The sequence below is a fragment of the Nannobrachium achirus genome (genome assembly GCF_963921795.1).
Source record: "Nannobrachium achirus genome assembly, chromosome: 12".
Lineage (NCBI taxonomy): Eukaryota > Metazoa > Chordata > Actinopteri > Myctophiformes > Myctophidae > Nannobrachium > Nannobrachium achirus.
The window spans coordinates 17,110,260-17,131,977 of record NC_137832.1 but is presented as its reverse complement, the minus strand read 5'-3'; the positions used below and the strand labels follow the sequence as shown (position 1 = coordinate 17,131,977).

The following is a 21,718-nucleotide window of genomic DNA, read 5'->3' as shown; positions in this document are numbered from 1 at the left end:
TTTTGAGATGGGGGTCCGTGGCCAAATACATACCATTTTGGGGGTCCTGCACATGAAAAGGTTTGAGCACCACTGACATCGAAACCAACACAGTCTCATAGGTTTTTCAAAAAAACCTTAGAAGGATTTGAAATATTCAAAGATTTTCATGATTTTTCAAAAATAGCAGATCTACAAGCTCGCAGCGCGGCACTCGGTGCCGCACTGTGAGCTTGTATATCTGCTATTTTTCAATAGTTAAAGCACAGGGGCCCCACAGTGAACCCTTGTACCCAGGGCCCAGAATTTGGTGCGACACCCCTGTGTGGCATACTAAACACTGCCTCGCCATGTTTTGTTTTAACTCTGGGAACAGTTTATAGTAGACCGGTCGGTCATATTAAAAGCAATTCTGAAGGCTGACTCATACTTCTTCGCAAAGCGGTTCCGCGCATCGACAATAGAGACAGTATTCTGGCCCCAAGCGTGGGACCCACAGCTCATAGTATTTATGTTATTGACATTAAATGTACAACATTCACTCTTTATGCATTTTCCATATTCAATTGTGTCTATAAAGGAACATGAATTAACCAAACCAGTCAAAGGTTTATTCAGTGATAATGAAAGTGGCCGGGGGTCATCTTGTCCCTTACTGGCCTTACAGCGTGGAAATGTGTAGTTTTCTGTAGATTTTTTACACCATTATAATGTTCTCGTTTCGATCATTAGACCCAATCACTGAATATCGGTAGGCCTACGTCTCCAGCTTCAGGATATGTATGATACTGATTTACTACGAGACTGTGGCATTTTATGAGTTCAGTAGTTTACAATCTAGGCATTTAGCAGGCGTTCTTAATTCAGAGCGACTGTGGTTCTCAAAACCTTTATTTTTACCATCATAACTACCGGTAAACATAACATAACTACGGCCATACTCTACCCTGATTGGTCGAGGACTGGCTGGCCACCTCTGAAAACCGAATCTAGCTATGCTCGTAACACGGGGCCATTGTGGAAGTCCCATATGGTCAGCACACATTCTAGTCGAATGATAGTAGAATGAATGAAAATGTACCAATTATATTTTTATTTGAATTAAATACAATCACTGAATATACCTTTAAATAACCTGGCTGCTCGTACCTCAACAGACTTGTCTTTTGCCTAATTTACAGAGCAACAAATATACACACACAAAGAAATGGAAAGCAGCTGACATCACAAATAAAGTCCAACCACGACAAAGGTAGCAAAACAGAATTTATTTGAGTAATCAGGTTGGAAGTGAGTAAGCTCACTCCCTATTGGCATTTGAACTGAAGAGAGAAAATGTGAACAGAACATAATGTGATTCATAAGGACAATTTCAAGAAAGTATGGCTTTGGTTAAATAAAAATCTACTTAAGTGATTCAAACAACGATTTAAACAGACAATAGTTACATGATTTCTTAAATAGCACAAGAAATGTTTTAAGGCTCTGGAATTCCCTGAACAAGACAAAGGCCCAATATTTATTGCATTACATGATTAACAATGTAATAAGCCTTCAAACCCCAACCCCAGCAGTCATACAGTAGATACAACTCAGATGCTGAGGGAAATGAGTCGCCTTAGTCCTTGTATTTAAACTCAAATGCCTTTATTCAAACAGCCTACAGTTTTCAGCCAACTATTAAAAGTAAAGATCTGAAGACACAGTCCTGGACAAGCAACTGGATATCAGTATCTTGCTGGTTTTGCCAGTGTTAAAAAAAACATTGCATTGATACAGTGGCACAGATAGCCTGTTACTTGGAAAATAGAAGATGACATAAAGATGAACTTTCTAAAATGTATGATTGCATAGTACTACTAGGATATCACATACACTAGATTACTTGATGGTTTTGCTGTGTGCATCGTCTTCCTGTTTTTTTTTAAGTAGTGAAAATTCATCAGCTTCTCAGTACAGTAATCACACAGATTGAATACCAAAGTATGATACAGACACCTTCACAGAGGACCGCTCCCTTTCTAAACAAGTGGTTATTCAACAGATGTCCATACGAGGAACTGACCAGCACATGTTTTGCGTACAATGCTGGTACAATGTAATTACATTAAATATTTACATAGAAAATGGTTCAGGATGTTGTCAGTCATCTTTTGAAACAAAGCTAGTGTTTTTTTATCATTAGGTTTTCAACGGTCTTCTCTGCAGATGTATGCATCCAAGAAGTCTCACTGCACCGTTTGAGCCAGGGACATGCTGGGCCCCTGATTCAGCCCGGGAAAAAGAGTTGGAGAGGCACTCATTGCGCGCTATACAGAGAGATCTCTCTCTATAGCGCTGCTGCTACTCAAAGATTTGCCATTTCAGATCATGACAAGTGAAAAGCCAGTGTGCCAATTACTGTACATGATTTATATTTCGTCGTTGTCGGGCGGAAACCTTGTATGTCCAAAACCGTTTGTTTTGTATTTAATTATCATTTAAAAAATGATTTAAACTAGTGAAAACAGCCGATCTATAAGCACACAACGCCTCGCGGTGCGAGGCGTTGTGTGCTTGTAGATCTGCTGTTTTCACTACTTTTGTGCAACGGCCTTGTATGATGAAGTAGGGCTTTGCTTTGTGAAAAAATGTACAAATTTGAAACTTGGAGATACAAGGTTTCTGCCCGACAGTGACGATTTACTTTGTTGGCCGCCCAGCCCCCAAAATGGAATGAAGGCCGACATTTTATTTTTATTTTTTTCCTAATGGCCGGCCTGGACCGGCCGGGAATGAACCGGCCGTTCGGGTGTTGTCCCGCTTTTCCCAATGGCCAGCACGTCCCTGGTTTGAGCAGTTGATCCCTGCTACACTGTTGTTCCACACCCAGAAGGAATTCAAAGATGTGAGGAATGCTCTGCCAGCAATATGAGATATTTGCTTAACATTTCGGAGAGATAACTCTGTGCTGAAGTTACTAGTAGGTAGACAACTGCTGGAGACAGTTCTAGTGAAGCATCGATGCACACTGGGGGGACTTCTAAGATGGCTACCTCAATCATTGAGGTTATCGTCACTGTCGGGCAGAAACCTTGTATCTCCAAGTTTCAGATTTGTATGTTTTTTCGCAAAGTAAAGCCCTGCTTGATCATACAAGGTCGTTGCACAGAAGTCGCGGTGCGAGGCGTTGTGTGCTTGTAGATCGGCTGTTTTCACTAGTTTAAGTCATTTTTAAAATGATAAATGCAAAACCAGCGGTTTTGGACAAGTTTTCCACCCGACAACGACGTTATGCTTCTGACCATAAATAATATCACTATATTTGGTGATGGTTACACTTTGGTTGACAAAAAAAACACACCACTCCGGTGAACAACTTTTCTCTCAGGGATCTTAGTCTGACTGACTGTGTTAAGTTGGTAAATTCCTGTCATCCGTACTGCTTATTAATAGAAGAAACTTGATTTTCCTTCTGACGAGTCAGCCGTAATATGTTTAAGTACTCGATCCTTATTTGGAAGGTGTTAAGGAGTACGTTTCCTCAAGGCAGCACGTGGGATTAATAGTCCATAAATGTCTGAAGACGCCATCACGAACTTCAGTACAAAAATACATCTGAATGCTGACTCGGCTCGCTTCCAGTCAATGCTACAATGACATCATGAGTGTATCCATCTGCTTTGTTCTCATTTACAAACACTGGGGGCGGGGGGGGGGGGGGGAGTAATCACAAGCCCTTCCCTTTCACCGGCTGGGGAAAGACCACGTCATATGATAAAAATAAAAAATAAACACACACACAACAGGTCAACTGCTCCCTGCTAAAATATTTCCAAAAGACACACTCAACCAGTGAGCAACAAACCTCAAACACGCATAAGTATTCCATGTGTTCCTACAGTGTTCAGTAAGCTTTTACCCCATCTATAAAGTAAAGATATAATACATTTTTTTTAAAACACACAATTCCGAGAATAACAGAAATGGTAGACAGGCCCAGGCCTGTAAAAAATGTCCAATACATGCCAAGGGATTAGGAGAATGATGTTATCTCCTGCATATCTCTGCTGACAGGGGGGGGGGGACCTTGGAATTCTAAATTCTCAAATAATCTTCCTGTTCTTACTTGAATTGACGGTTCACTCGCTCCTCTGCGGGTTTCATTTCCCCCTAAGACCCCCAAAACTTTATTTGAAGTCATGAGGTTCTGACTTGACAGCAGCATTAATACTGCCTCGACTACACGCACATACTTTAACCATACACGCTTCCAACATACGTCACCAGAATACAGACAGCCTTCTTACAGACACAATCCTCCATGATCCACACTCTACCTCACGGGTCTTCAACGTTTTCAGGCCAAGGACCCCTTAGTTGAGGGAGAGAGACGAAGCAGGGACCCCCACAATCTTCTCATAGATTCCATACAGTTTCGTTGTTTGACAGCACGATCATTGGTGTATTTTGGATTCACTTCAATTTGTGTTTTCAGACATTTAACCGCTTGAACCGTCGATACTTAATAAACTTGACTTCTCACTCTGTTCTTAGTCTGCTCTTTTTCCCCTCTACACCAAACCTCTTTGCCAAAAATAGCCGATCTACAAGCTCACAACGCCTCGCAGCGCGAGGCGTTGTGAGCTTGTAGATCGGCTATTTTTGGCAAAAGTTCTCCGAATATGGGCGCTAGGGTTCAAGTGGTTAATATAAAAAAAGGAGAAAAAAAGGTTTCGACCCCCTGTAGTAACTCTGAGGACCCCCTGTTGAAGACCCCTTGCTCTACCTCTTTCTCTAAAGACCCGCTCCACGTGAACCTCCTAACTGAACAGCTTAACGAAGCAGCCCTGGCAGTAGGGCTTGTCGTTTTGCTCTTTGAAGGTGCCCTTGTTGAGCTGCTTGAGGCAGAAGGCACAGACAAAGTGCTCCGGGTGGAACTTCTTGGCCATGGCGGTGATGCAGCGGCCGGTGATCGGCTTCTGACAGCCCGAGCAGAGGGAGCCGCGGCGCTCGTGGTAGTGCACTTCACAGTAGGGCTGGCCGTCGTGCTCGAAGAAGCTCCCGTTCACAAACGGCGTGAAGCACTCCTGTTAGACACAGATGACAGAGAGAGAGATGACTAGACATGAATTCTTTATTAAAAGCACATTTTCATGTAATTCTTTAAAGGAGCTATGGTCAACTTTCTCTTGAAAAACGGATGCTAAAATAGAAATAATGTTTCGAAAATATTTTATAAAAAAGTAAGCTTCATATGTGTTTCTATTCAATAACGACCACAAAAAGCGTAAAATAATGATAAAATAATCATTTTGGCCATTGTCAGGCTGACACTTTGTTTACATCTATACTATAATTTTGCGAATGTCTGTCTGTCTGTCTGTCTGTCTGAAACAGCGTTTCTCATCAGTGGCTGGAGCAATTGATCTGAAATCGCATCACAATTAGCATATGAACACACCTAACATAACTGTGAAGCCCGTTTGTCACTTTCACAAATCGTATGCTGTATATTAGCATTTTTATGGTGTATCTACTATCTATTCTGCATCTAGCTTGAGGCTAATCTATTCTGCATCTAGCATGAGGCAACATGTTTAACCAGCTGTGTGTGTGTGTGTGTGTGTGTGTGTGTGTGTGTGTGTGTGTGTGTGTGTGTGTGTGTGTGTGTGTGTGTGTGTGTGTGTGTGTGTGTGTGTGTGTGTGTGTGTGTGTGTGTGCAGGCAGGCGGGTGTGTGCGCAGGCGGGTGGGCGGGTGGGCTGGGGGGGGGGGGGGAGCCATTAAACGAAACGGGTATTTCTTACATTGATGCTCCTACATATTATCATGCAACCACCAGTTAAAGTTACTTTCCATCCCTCATATACTGTATGCACAGTGCACATCCCATAACCCACACACTGCACATCATTTTGGAGCTCATATCTTTGAACGGGTAAGGGCTAGTTCTAGTCTATTCTTTGATAGTGTTAGACTAGGATGTAAACAAAGTGTCAGCCTGACAATGGCCAAAATGTTTATTTTATCATTATTTTACGCTTTTTGTGGTCATTTTTGTATAGAAACACATATATGAATGTCCATGTTTACAGAGTCTGAATCCTGATTTATACATAGTAGATGTGCAACAGTACCACGTCCCGAAAATAGCAGATCTACAAGGTCACAATGTGTTGTTGTGAGCTTGTAGACCTGGCATTTTCAGGACACGACACTGGCGCTAAACTAGGTATCACAGAGTTCTGAGGATTCAGTGGCAGGACTATACCGTAAAAACGAAATGCACGTACCCTGCAGACAAAACACTCAGGGTGCCAAAGGCAGTTCAGCGCAGAGATGTAGTTTTCCAGAATGGCTCGAGCACAGCCGCCACATTTAGGTGCAAACATGTCAAAGTAATCTTTCCTGCAATACGCCTTCCCGTCCTTCTCGTGGAAACCTTCAAGAGAAAATATTAAACTTGATGAGAAATGATTGAAAGATAATTTAATGTTCCTACTAGGGCATTCACGAATAGTGATTTTTAGTATTCAAATTATTCGACCTCTAAGTATTCGAATAGTCAAATATTCGACAGGACTGTCCAAACTGTCAAATATTAAGTAAGCAAGAGGCGAACTACATGCAAACTAATGTATTACCTACAGTTCCAAGTGCTTGTCAGGGTGGGGGTCCCCTGTTCAAATATATTTATTTTGGGGGTCACGGCCTAAAAAGGTTTGAGAACCCCTGGTATAGAGCATTAACAAATTCATCCACCAGGGGCATTTACAACTCATTATTATGACTTCCTATCTAGCCAAGCTTTATAAACTATATATATTTTAAAGAGAAAACAATAAAATAAGCGAATATTCGGGGCGTCCGGTGGCCTACTGGTCAAGGCGCATACCACATGGGCACCGCCACATAGGCATGGTTGCCGCGGCGTCGCCGGTTCGATTCCCGACCCGGACGACCTTTGCCGCATGTCATTCCCCATCTCTCTCCCCATTTCCTGTCAGTCTACTGTCCTATCAATAAAGGCAAAAGCCCAAAAACAAATCTTTAAAAAAAAAAAAAAGAATAAGCGAATATTCGACTTTGGTGAACAACGTTGAATAGTGACTTTGATATTCGAATGTTCGAATATTCGAATATTTGGTGAAAGCCCTAGTTCCTACAGTATCTGGACTGTGGTCCATGTTGCTGCCAACCCACTGTTGCCTGGGTAGGCACTAGTACAGTTTACAGTTTAGGCATTTAGCAGACGCTTTTAATCCAAAGCGACTTACAATAAGCGGATAAAACATCACAATAATAAACAATTCATTAGGGGCACATGTTTTAGTAGTTTTAGTAGTTCTAAGTTCAAACATTAGCCAAATTGTAAAATAAATATAAGAAATAGGCAAACATTTTGAAAATAGCCGATCTACAAGCTCACAGCGCTCGAAAACATTGTATTGAGGACTCATAAAACTTTTCTGGGACCCATTTGAATGACCACCTGTGGGTCCCGGGACCCATTACATTGAAAACCTAGTAACTTAACTAGCTTCATGTATGGTCATTGAGTGTTTCAGTAGTGTAGTCTAGTAGACAACCAACTCTTCTGGTCGCCCTCCTCCTCCGATACAATTGGAGTGGACAGTGTGAGCTTCTGCACGCAGAGGCTCACACTCCCCTAGTTCTCCTCCCTGGTGAACAGGCACCCTGACCAACCAGTAGGTGTCGCTAGTGCAGTGGCGACAATTATAAAACCTCCTGCTGGCTTTTCACCCTCTACACACACTGCCAATTATGTTTTTGGACAGAGCTACCCAGAGGCGAAGGCCTCAGTGTGGTAGGAGAGTTATTACCTCTATGCCAAACACAATAAAACATTTTTTTTAATAAATGTCAATTTCCGAATTTACACTTGAAACAGAGTTAAAACAGGAACCAGACACAACCCTGGTATACTATGTCTTCTAAAAAAAATCAAACCTCGGTTGAAGTGAAGCTGTGAATTTTTATTCTATGTGTTCTAGAGCTATGAAATCTGTGTTCTAGATCTATACATTCTGTGTTCTAGATCTATACTTTCTATGTGCTTTGGTTCTATATCTTTATGAATTCTGAATGAATGAATGATTTTATCTGGAGGGCCAAATTGTCATGTGAAGCTTGACCAAGCCTCGATTCTGAACGCACAGGACACACAAAGCCACTCCTTGGAAGCGGCTTTCACCGCTTCAAAAAATACGTACCCTCTGGGCCAAAGAAGGATCCACACTGAGCGCAGAAAAAGTGTTCCGGATGCCATGTCCGATCCAATGCAGTCACGACTTTCTGTGCGGGAGATGTAAGGAAAAGGTAGCATCAACTACCTCCAACAAGCAATAAATGGGTTTTATTGTACAAAAGAATGTGAAAGCATCACTAACATCCAGTATAGGCCCATTGCAGTAGTAGCAGCGTGGGGAGAACAGGTTATGGTAGTCTTTCTCACAGTAGGGCTGCCCGTCACGCTCAAAAAAGTTCCTGGAGCCTATCTCCTCTTGACAGTGTGTGCACACGAAATGCTCCGGGTGCCATGTGCGTCCCATGGCAGTCACCACCTAGACATACAGAAAGAGAGTATTATCCACAAGTAGCAGATGTCTGCGCGCTTCAGCCAGCAGTTATTGGTAGAAGGACTCGTTGGTGCTCCACAAGGACAAACTATATCAAAAAGACATATTACCTGGGCACTTCAAAGATGACTACCCAAATAAAAATGATGGAGCACTCAACTGGTCTGCACGTTCATTTATTGTAGAGCGACAGGGTGACTGACGTTTCGACGTTTAGTCTTCCTCTTCCATTGTATTATCCACATTTGTATCTCTAAGAATTGCATGTTATTTTATATTTTAAACAAAAAGGTGGCCTAAGAACACATTCTTCTTCTCAGTCATATAAACGGCAGTTTTGGTGAGAAGGAAGGGTCTACACAAAAACAGTTACCCTAGGAGGCGGCGCTACCCTCCAAGGGTATGACCACAGCCTTCTCATGATGTATACCAAGATAAACGGTTACACCTAGGAGCTGGCGAGTATAACCACAGCCTCCACCAGATGTGTGCCATGTAGCGGTCACTGTTGCACTTGGGGATATAGTGCCATGCTCCAGGGCACCTCAAGGGCTCCCACGGGTATATGCACAAGCACATACACCATTTTGTTCTACTTCCGGGTGTCTTTCGACTTCCTTCACAGGTGTTACCGATGATACCAATGAAGACTCTGTTCCATTCTGGTCAAACAGAGTCAGGGTGCTGCTATTGTGCATGTTGGCTCACTGGAAACACTCTGCTACACCAGTGGGTCTCAAAGTGTCCTTGAGTGGGTTCCAAATGTCCCCAATCCCCATACAGGTGTGTAACTCTGAGAGTGTACAAATGGAAGCAAATGGACCTGCAAGGGTCCGGTTGATTCCATTTGTAGAGAGTTATGGGGGTCCTTGAAATTAAAGAACCACTGTACAATAAATCAAACAGAGCCTTAATTAGTATCATCAGTAACACCTGTGAAGGAAGTCGAAAGACACCCGGAAGTAGAACAAAATGGCGTATGTGCGTATACACTATTACTTCTGAAAACATTACGCCACTAGCGTCTCCAGACTTGTTCATAAACAATGGGGGAATAAATGGGTCTTGTCCCTCACCTGCCCAACAATTGGCTTACAGCAAGCACCACACACTCCTTTGGCCACAGTCTGCACACCCAGTTTGTTGAGGTCAGACTGCAGGCTGCCCAACATGTTGTCCAGCTTGTTGACCTGTGTTGGGCCTCCTCCAGGAACTCCACCTTTCCCCTGGGCCATTATCTGTAAAGTGTTGCAAGAGATGAACATGCATTATCTTCCAGCACAGAGTTATTTGAAAAGGTACAAACAAACTCACAATACAGTACACATTTAAGACTAAGTATCCAACTCAGATGTCATCAGAGAAAGAAGACAACAGTGCAGAAAACAGTTCAGAAAAAAAGAAGTATAAAGATACAAAAAGGTCCATGCCTGCATTGGAGGGAAGATGGGATCATACTCTGTTTGACAACCAACTGACACCAGGACTTTGGGGGGGACTGGCGGTGGCGTGGGCGCCGCAGGTGGAGGAGGACGGATTGGGGCTTTGTGAATAGGGGGAGGGGGCTCTAGTTTATGGACGGGTGGAGGGGGTTGCACTGGGGCTGGAGGTAGAGGTGGTGGTAGTGGTACTCTTACAGTATCCCGCAATCGGGCGTTATAAATGGGCTCCGACATACGAGGGGGGTGTGGAGGGGGAGACGGAGGGGGTGGAGGGGGAGGAGGCGGGGGTATCGGTATGTGAACGGGAGGCTGCTTCACAACAGACGGCCTCTTGGGTTCTTCCGCTACGGGGGGCCGGCGAGGAGCGGGGGGAGAGGGAGGGGGGAGGACTTTCCTCTGAGGAGCGGGCGACTCGGGGGGAATTATGATCTGAAGAGAAAATGAAGCAAGAGAAAGAAGTAGAGGAAAAAGAAAAGGAAAACGTACAGCAAGCACTGTAGTTGAATTAAATGATAATGAATATTGTATATACAGTAAATCGTCACTGTCGGGCAGAAACCTTGTATCTCCAAGTTTCAAATGTGTCTGTTTCTTCGCGAAGTAAAGCCCTGCGTCATCAGACAAGGCTGTTTGCACAAAAGTAGTGAAAACAGCCGATCGTTGTGTGCTTGTAGATCGACTGTTTTCACTAGTTTAGTTCATTTCTTTAAATGATAAAAACGAACGGTTTTGGACATATAAGGTTTCCACCCGACAACGACGATATATATATATACAGGTATATATTTTATTTATTTGAGCTGAATGGAGTTTAACTGAAATAGATGATTCTGTTATTTTCTGCACTCTCAATCCAACCTTGTCCACCTCGAGCCGCTCGGGGCGGAGGCGCTGTGGATTGGACATGACGATGACCCCTTCGGTGAGCCAGTCGTCGGGCTGCTTGCGCCGGCGCTCCGCGCGTCCGATCCCCAGCTTGCCCTGCAGCTCCTCTATGAGGCGGTCCTGGGAACTGCTCTTGTTCGGAATGATGGGGCCCACTTTCCTGCGCGGGTGACCGTCGCGCAACATGGGATGCACGTTGGGAGTCTCCTTGGTGCGCCTGATCACCGACTTCAGCTAAAGGGAGGGTAAGCACTCAATCATAGGAACCTTCTTTATCCGTGAGCCAATCCAAGCACAAGCAGCAGCTGAGTTCTGAGGGCAGGGGTCCAAGCAAAGTGAACTGTCATTCCCTTTCATTCACAGCCAGATGTCGTGACAGGATATGGCATGTCCTGTGGAAGGTCAGTTGGGCTCAGCGGCACACTCCATGCACGTCTCACATGCTCAGGTCAGATGCCGTCAAACTCCCATCAACCCACCCCCCCACTGGTCAACCGCATCCACAACACAGACTAGGATCACTCTCAAGATGCTTTACAGGCATCATACAAGTGTAGTGCAACAGGAGATAGCAAGTTGTAGGATGGTGGGGGTTGAATAGTGGGGTTTGGAATCGCATTTCAACAACAAGCCATGCAGATAAACGTACACAACCAATCAACGAGCCATTTGTTACTGCGGTAATAAAGGAATACTGCCAATCAAACATGGCCATTTCCAAACTGTATGAAAGAGCTAGCAAGTCAGAACACACTCTTGATAAATAGCCAAAGATTTAACGTGCAAAAGCAAAATGCTGCCAAAAAAACACTGCGTTCCATTCTTAGCAGACCAAGGGTAGAGGAGGATGCATACATGTCCGGATGCTGACACTCTGTCCATTGTGGCAGGCTGCATAAGGGGAAGGTCCAGTGCAACATCCGGGGTCCCAGGGCATGAAGATGGGGTCATGGACTCATCCATCCAGCTGGCCTCAGTGAGCGGGGTCATGCTGCCGTCTGTGTAAGGTCTCTCAGTGTAAGGTGTCATGGTGCCATCCATGTCGTTGAAGGACATGGTCAGCTCCTCGTCGGCCCAGTCGAGAAGGTCCCCCTGGCCGTCCATGCCCCCGTCCACGGAGCCATCGGTGTTGGTGTTGGTGTTACTCGAGGTGAACGTGTCGGGCTGCATCATACATCTGTCCATAGGCAGGATAGACTCCTCGTTAACTTCCTGTGCCTCTCTACTCAGACATGGGGCATCCATTCGAGGTGCTGTCGTGTGATTGTGTGCAAAGCCCATAGCGAGAAGCTTGTCTAGCTCCTCGTCTAGAGACCGTTGCATCATAGGCGAATGGTGACTGATCAGGGGGCTAGCACGCTGGTGTGCCTGGGATAGCCCTGGCAGCTCCCTGCTGAGTATTTTGGGGTCGGGGAGAGCTGGCGGAGAGGGCGCCCTCACCGACGATGGTGAGGACGTTTTAGAGGTAGCGAGGGTGGGAGAGGGAGGCACAGAGAGAGCAGCAGGGAGAGGTGAAGGAGTCTTCGGGGCAGATGAAGCAGCAGGAGTGAGGTTTCTAAAAGAAGGCGGAGTGGAGAGCTTATAGGCAGTAGGAGAGGCTGAAACCGTCTCTACACAGGGACTAGGAGACTTGGAGGACTTGTGGTCCAGGACAGTGTTAACTGATGTCAGTGAGGGGGTGGTGGTGTAGGAAGGACTCGGGCTGTTTCTAGGCAAGGCAGAGTTATTGTTGCTGGCAGCGTGAGTGAGGACCAGCAGAGAATTGAGCTGGGACGACAACATGTTTGCATTAACATCTATGAGCAAATCTAGGTCCTCCTGGTCACTGGCTGCCGAGAGGGAGGAGATGGGGCTTTGGGAAGGGAGGGGATGCATGCACGCGCCATTGTCCCCTCCGTCCTCATCTATGTGCAGCTCCAGACCAGCAGGAATAGAGAAGAGAGGAGAGTCCCTGGCAGACTGGCGGGACAAGCTAAGGAAAGGTGAGGCCACAGGAGGTAGAGAAGGGGAGACTGGAGGACGAGGAGAGCTGGAAGACACTCCCTCCTGATCTAGCATAGCCACAGTACTGGGCTAGAGGACAGCAGAGAAAGGAGACAGTAAGAGAGACCAGCCAGAACAGAATGTGACAGAATTTTGAAAAGGAGGTGGAGAGAATAAGAGTCAGAGACATATTCAGGTTTTAGTACCTTGAAGTCGGACAGGGAGGCCATGAGCTCGTCAAGCTCTCGTGTGGCACAGGAGGCCGAAATCCTTGCTTGTTGCTGAGAAGGTGAGTCCAACTCACTGTGGAGAGCGCAAGGGCTGGGGCTGTCAAATAGGATTTACAATATAGTGTGCTATTATGTATCACAATTAAACCATAGGTTCCATAAGCAATGAGTTAGGTTGGTTCCCAACATGAAAACATTAGTGTTGGCAAATTCTGCCTGAACCCGAACCGACATTTAGGGTAGGGTAGGGCCTAAAATGTATGCTAATTAGTCGGGCCGGGTAGGGCCTCGGGCTAAATTATTTTTTTATTTTTTATTTTATATTACTTTTACTCTGAGATGATAGTTCTCAAATTCTTCCCAAACCCGACCATACCCGGCCCGTTGAGAACTAGTTGGCATCAGTCTGGGAACACATTTCTACTCATGTCTATGAAAGCTCAGGTGGTTGTGGTGAATGAACCGAATGAACCTTACTTGGGTGAAGGTACTGAGCCTTCCAATTCATCCAGTAGACTTTCCACTGTGGGTCGGCCCTCGTCCATTCGTGTTCCATTCCTCTTGGGCTTCTCCTGAAGGGGAGGGCTCACCATGATTTCGGGGCCACTACCATTCTCGTAGTGGGTGATGCTGCAAGATGGTAAGGGTGGGGCCGTTTCCTCTATGGGACAAAAAAGGCACTCAAATAACAATGTCAATAGCTCTACTGTGCTAATTAACTTGATACAACACAGTGGACCAACACCAGCAATACAATGAAATGCTGATTTTGCTTGACACTGTGTTTTATCCAGTTCAGAGTCAACACAGCCATCTACCATCTACTATCTAAGAAAATGCTTTTTTAAACAATATTCATTTTTTTAATTGATCTGTATACACAGTAAAATGTATACTTGCTCATATGTGAACAACACATTTCCCTTTGGATGAATGAAACAAACTATGTACCGTACATGTCTGTCTGTCTGTCTGTCTGTCTATCAATCCATCTATCCATCCATTTACCAGGCATCCGTAAGATTTATACACTAATTGGAGCTCCAGTCAAACACTACAGTAATGAAAGATAACAAGGCCCACTTCATAAAGAGACTAAAGCACTAAACATTCATGGCAGGACAATGAGACATGTGTTTACCTGTGGTGGCGAAGGAGGGCGAGTTCTGTTGTACGGCGTTGAGCTCTAGCAACAGCCGGTCCAGCTCTGACAGGTTACTGCCCAGGGCAGAGGTCATGGCCAACGCAGACGAGTCCGGCGACTTCTGTTTGTTTGGAAAACTGAAATAGAGCGAGGAGATGGGGGAGGGAGTTGGAAAAGATGGTGTGTGTGTGTGAGAGAGAGAGAGAGAGAGAGAGAGAGAGAGAGAGAGAGAGAGAGAGAGAGAGAGAGAGAGAGAGAGAGAAAGAAAGAGATGACTGTCAATAGCCATTATAGGAAAAACAAACAATGGCAGATGGTGAACGGTATGCTATAAATGGGGTGACAGCTCAACAACACTTTATGATTTATTTAAATTATTATTCACCAGCTGATGGAGCAGTCTCTAGTAAAAGTGGTTGCTCAAGGCAAGAATAAAATAGTCTGCGCTCCTTGGGGAGTTTTTTTGGTCAATGTGTATTTACCGGTACACATACGTAAAAATTGTCCTCTGCATTTACCCATCCTAAATAATTACTAAGAGGAAGAGCAGGGAGCGCTATTCTACTGGCGCTCTGAGGTGTTAAAGGAGTAGTTCACCCCCAAAATGACTTTTTTTCTATTGATTAGTCACACCATGGAGACTAGAGTTCAATAATATTTTTAGTTTTTTGTCGCATTCCTAAGACAAAAATGTGATAACAATAAATTTACTCCCATTCGTTCCGGATGGGGACCCGTTTCCAAACGGGTCCCCATCCGAAATCAATGGGGGTAAATTTACTCAAATCAAATTTTTGTCTTAGGAATGTGACAAAACCCAAAAGATATTATTGATAACTCTAGTCTCCATGGCATGAGTAATCAATAGGAAAAAAATCATTTTGGGGGTGAACTACTCCTTTAAGAGTCTTGCTCAGGGACACACATCGACACATTGCTGGCCTGGCCTGGACTCGAACCTGGGACAACCAGGACTCATTAGCCACTCAGCTATGGCCGCCCGGCCCGAGTATTTTGAGGTTTCAGCCAAACCAATATCTTTCAGGTGATAAAAGTGGCCAGCAGAATCACGGATTCCTCACAGCTTACCTATATACGTGGTCCTCCTCGATGTGAGATGAACCCAAGGAACCTAAGGACTGCAGAGCACAGATGTTAATGTTGTGTCAAGTTTGCCATCGTATCATCTTAATATTAGTGTGTATGTGTTTGCTTTGTGTCAATTCTCTGAACGCAGCCCTTTGCAGCAAGCCTGCTGGAAAAAGATGATCATATCATATCATCTTAAAATGAGTGTGTACTGTATGCGTTTGCTTTCTCTCGTAAGGTGAGTATATATGTATTCATGGGTTGCATTTGTAGTCCTAAACCGGCCATATTGAGGACCAACACAGGTGTTCAATTTGTCTGATTGGCATAGAACCAATGTTCTGCGTTAATCAAAACACCTGTCTTGGTCCTCAAAATGGCTGGTGTAGGACTACAAATGCAACCCATGAATATTCTTCAATACCTTACATCAGGGTTCCCTAATTAGTTTTCCCCAAGGGCCAAATTATGTCTAGGGTGCCAAGCCGAGGGCCACAGCATTGCAGGGGTGGCGACGGTGGCGCTCCCACTACTCCAGCAACAGTTCAGATATAATCGTTGTCGGGTGAAAATCTTGTATGTACAAAACTGTTCGTTTTGCATTTATCATTTAAAAAATGATTTAAACTAGTGAAAACAGCCGATCTACAAGCACACAATGCCTCGCGCTGTGAGGCGTTGTGTGCTTGTAGATCTGCTGTTTTCACTACTTTTGTGCGACGGCCTTGTATGATTCGCGAAAGAACGTACAAATTTGGAGATACAAGATTTCCACCCGACAACGACGATAGACTAGTGTTGTTGCTGCTCTTATACCACCATTATTACTGGGGTTTGTGTGGGCCAGACAGTAGCCCCCCGCGGGCCGCCTATTACATTGTATTACATTACAACCCTGCCTTACATGGTTACAGGTTCACTTTCATTCATGAAACCGTGTTACATACGTAAACATATTATGTTCTTTTAATGTGTCTTATATAGTATGTCTTCTGTTTACTTCTTATATCCAATTTGCAACGATAAAGCATTGACTTCAAATGCTTTTGACCCACTGTGAGACACTTACTTGCAGTGACGAGTGGGGCGAGTCCGGGGGGTCAATCAGAGAACCATTCAGAGCCTCGGTTGACGGAGGGGGAGGGACTGGGGGCGGAACCGACACATCCTGGTAGGAGTTTCCTCCTGTAGGGATGGAGTAGGGCGTCTCTTCGGGGAGGAAAACCGGTCGCTTTGAGATGTGGGAAGTCGTTGATTCCAGGTCAGCTAGTAGCGCGTCTGGCAAAAAAAAAGAAAAGATTATCGGTTACGTTTAAACTCATATAGTGCCAATCCCGAGAAGACTCGTGAAAAATACTCGAGTATCACATGGTGCCAATCCCGAGTATACTCGTGAAAAGTAATATATTACTGTAACGGCGGATACATTACCGAGAACAATGGCCGGAGGTCCGGAGACGAAATCCGTCGCTGATTTCGCATCATCACGGCTCCACGAGCACAAAATAGTCCCATCCATAACATTGAGGTGGACGGGGGATCTCATCTTTAATGTCCATTATCTCAAAACTACACTTTAGAAGCTAGGATGGAGGCAGATGCTCGCTTATGTTACACATGTATAAAAGCTCCCGGTCCGCCATTACACAACTCCACGTGGACAACGATCGGTTCCGGCGCAGGACGCGATGACGTCAGACCGGAAGTGTTTGCGCTGTGGACTTCTGGCCTTCAAAATAAGATAACGGGGGTGATGCCAACCTGAGACTGGCATCGTGGACTTTATAATCCGTTAATTTCATGGGCACTAAATGAGTTAAATAACACAGATGTGGACAGGGAATTAGAAAGCCGGAAGAGCTGGACAACTAAAAGTTGTTTATGTCCCATAAATCCTGAAGATGACAAATCACATGACACCGCATTTGGATTTACTGTATGATCATTAGCCCAGTCCATTACTACTTTTACTTAGGAGCTATAGTCAACTTTTTCATTGTAGGGCCGACACTTTGTTTACATCCTAGTCTATAGACTAGGATGTAAACAAAGTGTCGGTCTGACAATGGCCAAAATGATTATTTTATCGTTATTTTCGCTTTTTGTGGTCATTTTTGAATAGAAACACATAATATATGAAGCTTATTTTTTTATAAAATATTTTCGAAACATTATTTTAATTTTAGCATCCGTTTTTCAAGAAAAAGTTGACTATAGCTCCTTTAAATAAATATAACAACATGAGTATCTGTCAGATTCCCCATTTTGCGTGTTATCGTTTTATAAATGGTAATGGTGCATTTATATAGCGCCTTTATCCAAAGCGCTTTACAGAGATTGTGCATTACATTCACCCATTCATATTTCATACACCGATGGTGGAGGAAACTATGCAAGGCACCAACCTGCTCATCGGGAGCAATTAGGGGTCAGGGTTCCCACACATTTTTACCAATTAATTTCCAAAACTTTTCCAGAATATTTAACCCGATTTCCAGGACTACCGGTATATAACAATAATTCAGCTCAATAGCAAGTCGCTTACTCCTATGCGCAATGCCCATAGACAGGTAGTGTATTGCCAGTGGTTCTCAACCTTTTCTGGCCATGACCCACAAAATAATCATATTTGAACTGGGGACCCGGGCACCCTGACGAGCACTAAGAGTAGAGGAATTTTGTATAACACGGTTTTATTGTGAAAATAGCCGATCTACATGCTCACAACACCTCGCAACGTCTCGCAACGCGAGGCGTTGTGAGCATGTAGATCTGCTATTTTCACAATGTTTAATTTGTCATTTGCTCATTTCAGAGGAATTAACAAAAACAATAACCAAAGACAATGCATAGCTATTTTTCCAGGACCTTCCAGGACCCTTGATCAATTCCAAACTTTTCCAGCACTGGAAAAATATTTTTCTAATTTCAAAATATTTCCAGGAATTTCATGACCGTGGGAACCCTGTTTACAGAGATTGTGCATTACATTCAACCATTCATATTTCATACACCGATGGCGGAGGAAACCATGCAAGGCACCAACCTGCTCATCGGGAGCAGTTAGGGGTTCAGTGTCTTGCTCAAGGACACTTCGACACCAACTCAAACCGGGATCAAACTGGGAACCTTCCGGTTGCCAAGCGGACACTCTACCCCTCAGCCATTGCCTGAGCCAAGCTATCAGTTATCAGTTTAACTAAAATGAACAACCGAACAGATAAGTCACACACAAAATGCCTGCACTGCATTTTTACAACAGGTTTTTAATGGTGACCAGCAAACACATTTAGTCTGCTGGACCTATAAATACTTGGTTAGGGTTATTGGGTGCTCTGTAGTGACTGCTGAACAGGGGTCAGTGTGTGTAAAACTGACAATGGCTGTGTGTGAGTCAGCCTCTCATTCCAAAGCCGTCACTCTTCCGCGCACCAAAAATGGCCTGCCCCGCTCCTCCACCACCACCTCCACACACACAGCAACAGTTCTACACCAGTAGCCAAGGTTAGCCGCTGTCATCATCACAGTATGGCATTGTATGGCAGGGAGGATATGGCCAAGCATGGCATACTAAAGCCTAGATGTCATAGCCAAAGCCATTAGGTCCTCTGGTTAATATCTCTCTGAAATCCCCCCCACTTTCTTTTGACAGTAATCCTGCGCTATAAATATAAGCAGTGCTGTCAGTAAGTGGTTACCTGTCTATAGGAGCCCCATCTGTCATTCTAGCTGTCAGACAACATTCATTGCTTTGCCTGGGTCTCTCTGTTTGTGAACATAACGTGTCAGACCGACAAGTACAAAGAGACAGAGGGAGCATGTCTGACCTCCGTCCTGGCATGAAGGGGGTACAGTGTTACCCAGCTGAGTGGCCACTGGAACGTCAACGAACAAAATAGGCTCTTACATCACACAATCCATCCGTCCATCCACGGCCAGTCAAGAATAGACTGGACAGTCAGATAGGCAGCATACTGTTATAGTGTAGAAGCATAAGAACGGTCGGTCGCAGGCTGCTTCAGGGAACTGCTTTACTTTGCTTCTAAACCTTGGTGGAGGGTGGGGAATTAACACCAGCCACCTGCCAAGAGGTGACTACACTTTGGTTTGGCTGGTAAGGTCGGCTACACTGTTGCTCAGTTGCTTTGGCAGGCAAGCCGCCAGTGCCTTTAGAAGCCTAAAAAGATATGTGTCTGGTCTGGTGGTTAAATACTGTAAGTGTCTCTTAAAAGTTGGAATCCACCTGACCAGCAACCATTTTATTAGTAGGATCAACCTGGAAACTGTGAAAAGACTGATAGATGCTTTGAATAAATTACTAGAATACAGATGGACAGTGCGTCTAACCACAGTCCTATAGCCATATCAAAATAACTGTTACAATGAACAACACTAACATTTAGTATGACATAATAACTTTCACAATTATCTGGCTGACTGGACTGCTCTGCTCCTTCCAATTATCAACTGTTACTTTGTTCAAAGTACCACAAGTTACATCACCTGCAATAGAAAATCAGATGAACAGAGTCAAAGTTAAACATGCAATTGTGATCACAGCCAAAATATTTGTAGTCAACACTTAATTGAAAACAAGGACCTTAAAAGGTTGTTTTGGTGGCTTAGGGTTACACTAAACACCAGCTAATTCCTTACTGAGAATAATAGGCGACGCTTAAATAAACCCTTCAATTATATTAAAATCCTAAAGACACACACAAAGACAGGTCACCATTTAGACCACGACAGCTTACATCTACGTCTGTGCCTGTGTGAAGGCCCTAGAAGAGTAACAGCAACGGCTGACTGATTTTCTGCACTTAAAATAATCACTGCTCAGTGCTCAATCATTAAGTTCATCATCTTACTCACATTATTCCAGCTGTTGTAGCAGTCACTGGTAAGTAACCACGTAGATGTGGGTGAGAGTAACGCAGACAGTAGGACAGACAAGGTCTAGTCTGAGGGACATGGAGCGATAACATGCTGCCAGTCTGCTCAGGGAGGCGTGGTTTAGAGAGCAAGACATGATTTACAGCATAACAACCTTTTTAAATCCCCCTTTAACAGAATAATTCCATGGTGTAGTGTCACAAGTGATTTGGGGCTATAGATCCTTTAATGTACTTGAACTCATACAATTTCCCCTCATCAGTCCCTTTGACATTCATAATCTAATAATGCTAATGACTCGTGGATGGCTGATGACGATGACAGAATTGGCAACAGTGACAAAATGTTTAATGAACTGTTAAGTGATTGAACATCAAGGAAGTACAACTCAAACAGACTTTGGTTGTGTACTATTCTGGCTTAGATCTTTACAGACTTAAATGTTGCTTTAACGGCTAGTGCCACATGTTCCTCTCAAGTCATTCTTCTACTATCTCAAGGATATTCTTTCACACCACAGGGAGACCCAGTCCAGCAGCTAAATGTTTAAGCCATGCGAGTTCGGCATAAACCACATGGGAGCAGAAGCCTATTTAAAGATGTAAGCTCAGCAAGTAGCCCAAGTCTGTGCAAATGTGCTGAAATATCACTACCAGCTCAAAATAATCTGCACCTGGTGTCGGCGTGCTAAACAAGGCCTTACTAAAGTTGACTTGTTCGCTCATAAAACAAAGCCCCGGGAAAGAAAAATACCATAATTTGCTGAGGGATTTGAGTCATATCATATACATTATATATACACCTTGTTTTGATGTAATTGGCCTTAAGAATTAGTCATCACAAGGCGATCAAATAAATTATGTGTGGATGTATTCCTGGAAAGCAGCTCTTGGCCTCACTACCAACACTGCCAGCCATATCACTTGAGGCCTTCCAGAAGTCTTGTAGACAGAGCCAGGTTTCTCAGAATGGGATCTCTCCACTGAACTCATTAACCCCTTGCTGGTACTACATCTGTGACTCATGTTACAGGATAAGATAAGATGCCTGAGGGGGATTTCCGTCAATATTAGATTATTTATTTCAAACCTATAATCCTAACCTGAAATTGCTAATGTAATAAGGCTATAATATTCCTTGATAGTGAAATTAACAATGTCACACAATAGGCTAAAACGGTAGGTTCCGTACGGAACCATTGTTTACTTAGATATGGAAGGATGACCTCCCACTTGGGTAATGACGCCCCCTGGCGATCATTCAGAGAAACTACTTCAGCTCCCGTACTAACGTAGGTAGGAAGGGCCTGTCACTCAAACCGGAGTGACCCGCCTCCAGGCTATATAAACCCCCGGAGGCGGAAGTAACATCCTCTTAATACCACTCTCTGCCACATTCAGTGAAACAGAGGGGCATTACGTGGGAGGTCATCCTTCCATATCTAAGTAAACAATGGTTCCGTACGGAACCTACCGTTTACTGTCAATATTCCA

The 21,718-nt window shown here is 44.2% G+C and overlaps 1 protein-coding gene across 2 annotated transcripts in view; it reads right to left on the bottom strand.

The window, feature by feature from the left end:
- Positions 1-4,691: 4,691 nt before the first annotated feature.
- pxnb (paxillin b) overlaps positions 4,692-21,718 on the bottom strand; it is a 35,153-nt gene continuing 18,126 nt past the window's right edge. Inside the window, exons 2-11 of one of the 2 annotated variants that reach the window (XM_080739324.1) lie at positions 16,402-16,610; positions 15,333-15,382; positions 14,241-14,380; positions 13,577-13,760; positions 13,076-13,196; positions 9,636-9,797; positions 8,371-8,544; positions 8,194-8,275; positions 6,253-6,401; positions 4,692-5,048 (exon numbers count right to left, since the gene is read on the bottom strand). In XM_080739324.1, the coding sequence (XP_080595450.1) occupies positions 4,782-5,048; positions 6,253-6,401; positions 8,194-8,275; positions 8,371-8,544; positions 9,636-9,797; positions 13,076-13,196; positions 13,577-13,760; positions 14,241-14,380; positions 15,333-15,382; positions 16,402-16,610 (1,538 nt within the window). In that variant the 3' untranslated portion in view covers positions 4,692-4,781. The remainder of the gene's footprint in view (positions 5,049-6,252; positions 6,402-8,193; positions 8,276-8,370; positions 8,545-9,635; positions 9,798-13,075; positions 13,197-13,576; positions 13,761-14,240; positions 14,381-15,332; positions 15,383-16,401; positions 16,611-21,718) is intronic. The other variant, XM_080739325.1, reaches the window with a different exon arrangement.